The sequence below is a fragment of the Octopus sinensis genome, linkage group LG16 (assembly GCF_006345805.1).
Source record: "Octopus sinensis linkage group LG16, ASM634580v1, whole genome shotgun sequence".
NCBI classification, from domain to species: domain Eukaryota; kingdom Metazoa; phylum Mollusca; class Cephalopoda; order Octopoda; family Octopodidae; genus Octopus; species Octopus sinensis.
Window position 1 is genome coordinate 4,322,543 of NC_043012.1, and position 10,140 is coordinate 4,332,682.

General features: G+C 36.4%; 1 protein-coding gene across 1 annotated transcript in view; it reads left to right on the plus strand.

The window, feature by feature from the left end:
* Nucleotides 1-2,460: 2,460 nt before the first annotated feature.
* LOC115220246 (neuroplastin) overlaps nucleotides 2,461-10,140 on the plus strand; it is a 55,247-nt gene continuing 47,567 nt past the window's right edge. The window contains exon 1 of the mRNA XM_029790338.2: nucleotides 2,461-3,080. Coding sequence (XP_029646198.1) covers nucleotides 3,017-3,080 — 64 coding nt within the window. The 5' untranslated portion in view covers nucleotides 2,461-3,016. The remainder of the gene's footprint in view (nucleotides 3,081-10,140) is intronic.

Genomic DNA, 10,140 nt, shown 5'->3' on the forward strand with positions numbered 1-10,140 from the left:
CAGCTGTCAGCTATGATGTAATTGTATTTTCTATTTCTATTTCCATGTCTAGTTATATTTGCAATATATTATGTATAATGTCATTGCTGTTGTGTAATGGTTTAATAAAGTATTGATTGGGTATTATCTGATGGTTGATGATTGATTTAGGTATGTTTCTCCATTTTCTCATTTTGTATTATATATATATATATATATATTTTGTATTATATATATATATATATATATATATTTATACAAAATTAAGAAGAATGACCACTAAAGTGGACACCTAATATGCTAAACATGGACATCAAATTGCCATTGCCTTCTTCATGGTAATGGCAATTTGACGTCTATGTTTAGCATATTAGGTGTCCACTTTAGTGGTCATTCCTCTTAATTTTGTATGAAACACCAAACCACCCCATAGAATGGACCAAGTGTTTTTTATGTGGCACAAGTACAAGGAAGGTTAGTTTTGGCATGGTTTTTACAGCTGGATGCCCTTCCAAATGCCAATCACTTCACAGGGTGGACTGGATGCATTTTATGTAGCACCAGCACTAGCAGGGTCACCAAGTAACTTGCAAGACAAGGAATTTTGAGAGGGGAAGGGACAATGGAAGAGGGGATCTTGTGTCAGGTGACAAAAAGTTAGAGTGTGACTGAAAGACAAATGAGGTTCAAAATTTGACAGCTGTTTTGTCAAGAATTTTATTGCCATATCCATAGATTACATCATAACATATAATCAACCATATTCAGGTATTATGGTTGGGAAGTAAGCTTTTTGCCACACAGCCACGCCCATGTACGTATATATATATATATGTATGTATCACTTTATCTATATATACACACACACACATGCATACATACATATGTGTATATCTATATCTTTTAACCTTTACTTGTTTCATTTATTAGATTGATTATTTATTAGATTTATTATTGATCAGGAAGAGTATCCAGTTATAGAAACGATTCTAAATCAGACGTTGCGGTTCACTGATCCTATCAAATTGCTCACCCCATAAGCGGATGTTAAATGATGTTGATGGTTTAATTGGTAGAAGTTAAAAAGTGACGTAACTCTCGGCTCTTGAGTCACTTGTAACTTCTGCTGATTTGTCAAACCATCCAACCCATGCCTGCATGGAAAACAGACGTTAAATGATGATGATGATGCTATATATATATATATATATATATATTATATATATATATATATATATATAGTGCTTATATATCTATGTGTGCGATTGTGTGTATATGTATACAGACTCATACATATGTCGATAGATCGAGAGAGAGAGAGAGATTGGTAGAATCGAGAGAACGTCAGTCAAACAGCCTTGCGATATTTTATTTTGGCTCTTTACGTTCTGCGTTCAAATCCTGAAGAGGTCGACTTAGCTATTAATTCTTGCGGCGGAGGGAGTGGGGGAGGGCAATAAAATAAAAAAGACTAGTCACGTACTAAGGTGAAAAAATAGAACTTGGGGGGAGAGGAGAATGTTAAGAAATAGGCGTTCATGTATTTGAATGTTATATCATAAATGAGGATGCGTGAAGGCAAAGGTCGAAGAAAGTGTGACGAGGAATAATAGAAAGAAGTCGAATTAGCAGCAAAAGACAAATTGTTTTCCATTCGGAAACCTCAGCTAAATTTCCAACTTTAATCTCATACTTAAGCATATATGACTTAAATTGAGATTTGGCTGCCTTTTCTAGCAGCTGGAACGACCATACAGGAGATCCATCCTCCACCGTCCTTATTGACCAGAGGCCAACTCTGAGATACTCTCGCCGCTGCGAAACGATGTTTCGTTTATGACATAGAAATGCGCATGCGCCGATCTTTACTAATTGTCTGGTCACGTGATCGGGCTGCCCTAAAAATAAGAATATTGGCATCCATTTTATTACCCCTCCTCCTTGTACTATTATTATTATTATCAGCCGTAGTAATTATTGTGGCATCGAAACTAATTTAAGAGAAGAAGGATTAAATTTTTTATAATAGAATGTTTTCATAATCAGTATTTACTGATTGTACGTGAGAAAAAAAAAAATCTATGCAGTATAAGTATTGCATCGCATCTTGTGACATATACGTAACCGTGTCTTTGAATAAATAACTAAAAGTGTTGACCCTGTTAATTACCACACCTTTAAGAACCATAATTATTTGTTATAGCATTTATTTATTTGTAATAAATGAAACGAGTACAAGAGAAGAAACGGTATATTTCATATTGCATAAAGCAGTATTATTGTAAATTCAAAAATGTAATACACACAGTCTAATAGAGAGAGTGAGAAAGAGAGAGAGATCTATCTCGTCTTGTGATGCATGCGCAACTGTGTCGCTGAATAATGTTACTGCTGTGCCCTTGTTTGTTATTACCACCCCCCTTCCACCACTACTTCCACTCATTATTATTATTATTATTAAATAGATAGTGACATCATATCACATCTAGTGACGCTCATTCAGTACTTGTGTTGTAGCTTGTAGATAATAACTGCTGATAGTACTTAATATTATTACTGTGCTTAGTGTGGTTTCTCTGCGTATGCGTGGTAGTGTGTGAGTGTGTGTTTAACACTAACAACCAAGTGACTGCTGCTGCTGCTGCTGTTGTAGTTCTGGATTTTGTTGTTGTTTCTTTTTTTTACTTCTTGGGTGTTGTTGTTGTTGTTTGAGTGGTAAGAAAGAAATAAGAGAGAGAAAGTGTGTGCATGAGAGAGAAAGGAGATAGACAAACAGACAGAGAGATAGAGAAAGAGAAAGAGATAGAGAGAGAGAGAGTAAAGGAAGACTCCAATTGCCTTTCAGCTTCCAACTCGAAGAGGAAAGAAGCTGATTTTTTTTTTAACTTCAACAAATATATTTTATATATATTATAAGTATATATATGCATTTATAAAAAATAAATACATACTAAACACAGAGAGAGCGGAAAAAAGAACTCGTCAGAAGGACCAAATACATTTGCTGTTCTCTTCTTTGTAAGAACGCCCGCCGATCATGGTTTCTATACAACTTTTCCTCGCAGCTTTTATCCAACTTCTCGTCATCGCTTATGCAGATGGTAAGCTAAAATTAATTAATTCTTACGAATGTATATAGCAAATTTGATTGTTAATTTTTTTGCCCTCTTTATTTCCCCTTCTACAGGGTTTTTATGCTTGTTGCACTTAAAGGTTGCTTACTTTATGAGGTGCACACACACACACACACACACAAACATTATAATTCGATTTAATTATATATATATATATATATATATATATAACTCTATATAATTATATTTTAATCTCGTGTCATTGACTCTTAAGATTGTTATTTGTATCAGTTTCTCGGAGGCTGCTTTTAATACTGTCGCTCCAGCTTTTAGAAATTGCTGCTAAAAATACCAAAAAAGAAAAAAAATCTTCCTCATATCGCAAACCAATACAGTCTTCGATAACGAGAAGTACAAATTAGATAACGTAGTTCAAGACATAACCTTAAAAAGACGGTGGTGTCACGGCTGGAATGCCTTTGACCATAGGTCTCCCTCGATCGGAGCTGGCCTTGGGTTAAACATCTTGTTTCCTTCCTCCTACCTTACAATTTCTTTAACGCTTTATTAGTATATATCTATGTCTAACAGTCAGTTATTAATAACCTGTTTAAATGTATATATATATGTATATATGAATATATATGTGTATATATGAATATATATGTGTATATATGAATATATGTGTATATATGAATATATATGTATATATGAATATATATGTATATATATGTGTATATATGAATATATATGTGTATATATGAATATATATGTGTATATATGAATATATATGTGTATATATGAATATATATGTGTATATATGAATATATATGTGTATATATGAATATATATGTGTATATATGAATATATATGTGTATATATGAATATATATGTGTATATATGAATATATATGTGTATATATGAATATATATGTGTATATATGAATATATATGTGTATATATGAATATATGTGTATATATATGTATATCCTGAATGTGCATGACATTTATTTTATCATTTCGTGATTAATAAAAAAAAAAACCTCGAAAAACGAAAGTCGATTTAGTTGATGATTCCTTCCCATCGTAACGAGTGGCATTGGATTGTAAAAGAAAGCAGGAGAAAAGGTACCAATTGTTGGTTTGTAGCTGATTAATTCCACTTCGTTCGCTACTCGGAGTTTCACGCTACGTAATAGGCGAACTTTTAGATATTTTTTTCTTCTCGTCCGAAGGATGCGTTAAATATGAAGGAACTCATTCGCAATAGAATATAAATATTGTAATTGACATAACGGCTTTAGAGAATATTATCAAGTACGGTGGAAGTCGCCGTGTAATGTGATCAATTTAGGACGAAGCCTTTTTCATAATAACCGGTTGATCACGTTAAACGAATAAGGTACTTGGAACCTATTAATTTCGATAACGATACCCAGCTTATATATATAGCATTAACCGCGATTATAATAAGCGGCTTCCTCTATTTTTTTTTCATTTATTTTGAAGCTGCAACTTGACATATCTCAACTACTATTTTCATGTTTTCGATTCTCATATTTTCATTGTAATAAAACATTTTATGTATTAACGGCAATAGAATACAATTTATGGAAGTAAATGGACAATAACAGTAAAAACGAGCAAAATTTTTTTCTAAATTGTTTAGTGTTATCTGACGAGAGTTGGTGATATGGGTTGGGTTATATATGTATTTATATTCTTGCATCATCGCTCATGGAGAGAGGTGAGCCTGCTAAACAAATTCCGAAGAATACAAATACGGGAAGATTTTATTGAAGCTTAGTATATTGTTGGACCTTGTTTTTAGCTCCGAGTCGGCGGACCCTGATCCAGCAAGAACTATAATCAAATGCAATTTCTATCCACGACCATCTCCGCATTATCCTGCTTGTCCTTTCCTTTCAAAAAAATGGTAACCATTGGAGAGTGATTTGTAGCACGTCGAACGACCATGCCGAGGTTTATCTCTTTGAATCGTGGATCAAGCTTATCCAAGAGCAATGGTGTCAATTTAACTTTCAGGTTGCAGCTTATTCTTTACCAATACGACTATAATTCAGAGGTATACCAGCCGCGACAATCCTGTCTGATTGCAAGGCACTGTATCCAAAGTCACATTATCCAGTGTGACCATATCTTTTTATTTATTTCTAGGCAATAAGGGTCTAATTTGAGGGACAATCCTCTACTTCAAGCGTGCTCTGTTTGCTAGAAAAAGGAACTAAATCTCTCCTGCAGATAACACCTGACCATCCAAAGTACAACAGTGTAGTTGTAAATGTACAGAGAAATGGCTGGTTACAGCTGGAAGACGAATTTTATCAGCCTGTCTCATTCGGTGAGGACTGTCCTGGAGTTTGCACTCCTTCGTGCTGTGATATCGAGATCCTCTTACATCTGACACCCACCTATCTTCCTTCCTACTGCTACCATTTTACCTCTCCGCCACCATTTACTAGTATTTGCTACTATTACTACTGCTACCTCCGTCACTACTTGCTGATCACATTCGTATTCCATATTAGTTAATACTGATTGTGTCGAGTCTTTGCGCGTATATATATATATATACACACATACACTCGATAAATAATTATGAAAATACCTGGGAAAAATATAGCACTCGATATATATATTATAAATAATGGTCTGTACACGCTTGAATATGTGTGTGTATAAATAAAAACTGTACATAAGGTTTTGTACATAGCACGTGTGTGCGTGTATACGGTTTGGTGTGTGTATGTATGTATATATACATATATGATGTTTTATTTTGGTCGAGTCAGTGTCTTATCGAGTTCGCTTGTGGGTACTTCGGATCCTCAGGCAAATGTACTCTTGTGTCCCAGCTTGACCAAAATAAAAAAAAAATGTTATTAATGTATACTTCATGGTACCAAATACCTTTTCCTCCGACACTAAACACACGTGTGTGTGTATATAATATATAGTTACTTAGCCTCAGCTGTTCTGTTTCACTCCAAAACGTTTTCGCATCAGCGCTATTGTATTCAAGCGCCTGTGCACCTATCTGTTTTATAATATGTTATATTATCTCTATCCCTCTTCAACCAAGCCAGTTCTGAATTATTTATAGTACATGCTACATCAGTTTAAAGTTTTATTTGCCTTAGAATACACCCAGTTGCAATTATTCCAGTGCATGGCGATGTGTGTGTGTGTATGGCAGCCGCCGAGAGTTGTTACGTAAAGGTCAGCTATGATGGGGAAAATATTCACGGAATCACGATATACAGTTGCGCATATATTTATATACACACGCACCGAATATGTTGTTGTTGTTGTTGCCTTTTCACGTCCACTACTCGGAGTTACCTCGAATTTTCGTTGAAAGTTTCACTTCATTCAATAACCGTATAACTATAGTCTATACATTGAGTGCTCTTTCGCTTTTTTTCCCCCCATCAATTTCGGAATTGTGTGTATCAAAGTGTGTACATACGTGCTTTTGGATGTGTTAAATACGATTTTTAAAAATAAATACGATGTGTTAAATACACAATGAAAGTATAGAATAAGTAAACCCGGTGTTCGGGGTTAGGGTTTTTGTTACGCCGAAAACGGGAGGTGTACGTATTCTTTATCTCCGCCAAATACGCTTTTTTAACCGGCTGATTTAAAGGGGGGGGGGAGAATTCTTTTCTGCTGTGTTTTTAGCAGGAGTCATGATTTCGTTCCTTGACAGATCCAGTTTTACTCAACTCTGCTAATAAATTTAAAGAAATATCCAAACTAACAACTTGCCATTTACTCCTCCCCTAACATTCCAAGCATTTGTGTCTCTTTCGATGCATTTCCTACCATTATGACTGTGTTCGCGTTCCTTGAAATTTTGCCGTAACGTGAAATTAACTTTCCTTTGACTTCCATGGGAAAGGGATTTCTCAATATGGCAATATTTTCGGGCGCAAAACATTTTTGTGAAGCAGTGTTTGTTATCTCACTGTTTTGAGTTCAGTTCACGCCGGTGACAAGTTGCCAGTGACACACACACATACACACACACACACACACATATATATATACATACATACACACACGTATACATGCACATATATGTCGTTTCAATCGACTTGTTTTTAAATCATGTCCTTAGAAAATTTGATTTGTACGAGTTGATGTAAGTTTAAAATGTTTCAAACGCGTTGACAAAGTGAAACGAGATTTCGCGGAGTTCATGGCTTTTTCAAGGTTATTTATTCTGTCTGACGAAAGAATGTATTAAATGGCTGGTAAGAATTAGCGCAGAATGTATAAAGTTGTACTTGAGATATTGAAGGTACCTTTTATTCGGTCGGTCTCTCTCAGCTGAAGTAGTGAGAGTGTGATTGTGATAGTCAATGAGTACCTCTTTTAAATACGAGGGGGTTGGTTCTGTTGGCCATTTAGCCTTCTTATATGACAGAAAAAAAAAGTGTATAACTTAAAAATAGACAGTAAAAAAACCCACCGAGATTGCTGCGATTCTCGGTTACAGGTATCTCACTTCCCCTCTGTCGTGTCTCGTAATCTCAGCTTTCTTGCTTCCGAGCCAACAATTAAACATACACTGTCGCTCGGACTGCTAGAAATAACAGCCAAATTTCGCTCTCAAATCGTACCTTACCGTCTTTAAAAAAACCAAGGGCATCTGGATGATGATGTTATCGATGTGCCATGGTTGATGAAAAGAATTCTTTGACCATAGGTAATATTGCATTGAGAAACAGTCCTGTCCATATAGGGTATTGATGTGACATACATACAGCAATAATACTATAAATAAATCTTAATTAACTGGAATAATTCTGTAAAACGTGTTCGTTCTGAGCGTGCGGTAAATTTATCTTGAAATTATGTCTTAGAAACTTTTATCCACTAGTAGAGTACTCGCGAAGTGTTACAGAGATAAGTTAGTTTCTGAATGAAATCATTCTGACACTTCCCAGCCATTTCACCTGTAGTCACTTCTCTTAGATACATGTATCATTTCGTTTAGTCAGCAGGTGTATTCCAAATGAACTGGTCATGACATCAAGAAACTTGGGATCTGGGGCACCTTAGCCATCCAAGATTGTTATAATGAAACAGTGACACAGAGTGTGAAAACAGAGGTGTATCCAAAAGTCATGACCTGGATGCGGCCCCGCCCCCTTCAAGTGTAAGGAGTTTAGGCCGGAATACCTTCATGCGGAGGGCTTCTTTTCTGAAGGCCCTCTGTTGTTCAGCCTTCCCCTTGACCTCTCTCTGTGAAATATTTGTTTATTAAAGCTGGCAGAATCGTTAGAGCATCTGAAGAATGTCCTTTAGGAGTTGTTCAGGCCCTTTACGTTCTGAGTTGAAAACCCCACCAATATCAACTTTGTATTTCATTCCTCCGGGTCGGTCGGAGATCGATAAAATAAGGAAAGGAAAACAATGGACATGTAACTGGCGTCAATGTAATTAACTTACTCCCTCCTTCAAAATTTTGACCTTGTGCCTATATTAGAAAACAGTTATTGATATCATGACACTTTTATAACAGGTATCATGACTTTAACATATTTTGACCACCAATACGCCAAGTATTATGACCCACAATACATTCGCATTTCAATAGTGAAGGGTTTTCTGACAGAAACTAAATGTTTATTGAAACGACCCTTTTCCCATACAACAGTGGCTGTTCTTTATCAGAGCCAAACTATGAATGTTATCTGTGTGTGTTGTGATCTTTGAATTGAATGGAGCTTCCATCTTTTTTTTTTTGTCTTGCTACACAGTTTTTTGTTTTGTTTTCAACTGAGGTTGTGTGTGTGTGTAATCAAAAAGGGAGCATTGTAAAGTGCAACACGCAACCAGGTACCGGGCTCATTTGTGGGTGTCACTTCCACTCGTGTATCCAGTGCGGTACAACGCGGTACACCAACCTCGGGAAAGGCGAGTGTGCAGAATACAATCCAGATAATAATCCTTTCTACTAAAGGCACAAGGCCTGAAATTTTGGGGACGAGGACTGGTCGATTACATCGACCCCACTATTCCACTGGTACTTAATTTATCGATCCTAAAATGATGAAAGGCAATGATGACCTCGGTGGAATTTGAACTCAGAATGTGAAGACGGACGAAATGTTGCTAAGTATTTGTCCAGTTCGCTCATGATTCTGCCAGCTCACTTCTCTAATAATAACACTTTCTGCTAAAGGCTCAAGGCCTGGAATTTGGTGAGAGGGGACTAGTTGATTACATCGACCCCAGAGTTGCACTGGTACTCAATTTATCGACTCCGAAAGGATGGAAGGCAAAGTCGACCGCGGCGGAATCTGAACCCAGAACGTAGGGACGGACGAAGTGTCGCAAAGCATTTCGCCCGACGTGCTAACGTTTCTGCCAAGCTTGTCGCCGCCTTATAAATAACAACATTCAGGAAACAGGTGTGTATTCAATGCTTTATAGGCTATACACGCGTTTCAGCAAAATGCCCAAATTGTTACATAACAGTAGTAGAAATATTATGCAGCCATGTACTCCACCTCACCACGGCTGTTCTCTGCTTATTAGTTTTTGCTCCGTCCATCCATCCATACACGCACGCACTGTGGACATGGATAAATATATTTGCGCTTATGCGTACACACACGTATATATGAGTGTTTGTGTATAATCTGGGCTCGTTTTATACAAGGAAAGAGACATTATGACGATTATCTTTCCCAAGGGCATTGATGACAGCTTGCTGTGGAAACCTGTTTTCTGGTTTTGTCCACTTCACAATATACACCTTCACATGTATGATATTGTCGGTGTCGGGATTTTTTATAACATCCAGTTGACTTAATATGTAACCTTGTCTCACTACAACATACTGGTTCTTCGGATTATCTTGCACCACTTTCTTAACATTATCATCCACTTGATTACTTTTCCCGTGCCTTCATCTGATGGTAGCTAAGTCACGTGTGTGTCAAAAAAGAATTACAACAATCCCGATTGCTCTGTTTTGTTTCAATGCCAAAATATGTAGACATTGAAAGAGCTGGTGTCCAATTACGTAGTCCGGAAGTCCAAACAAACAT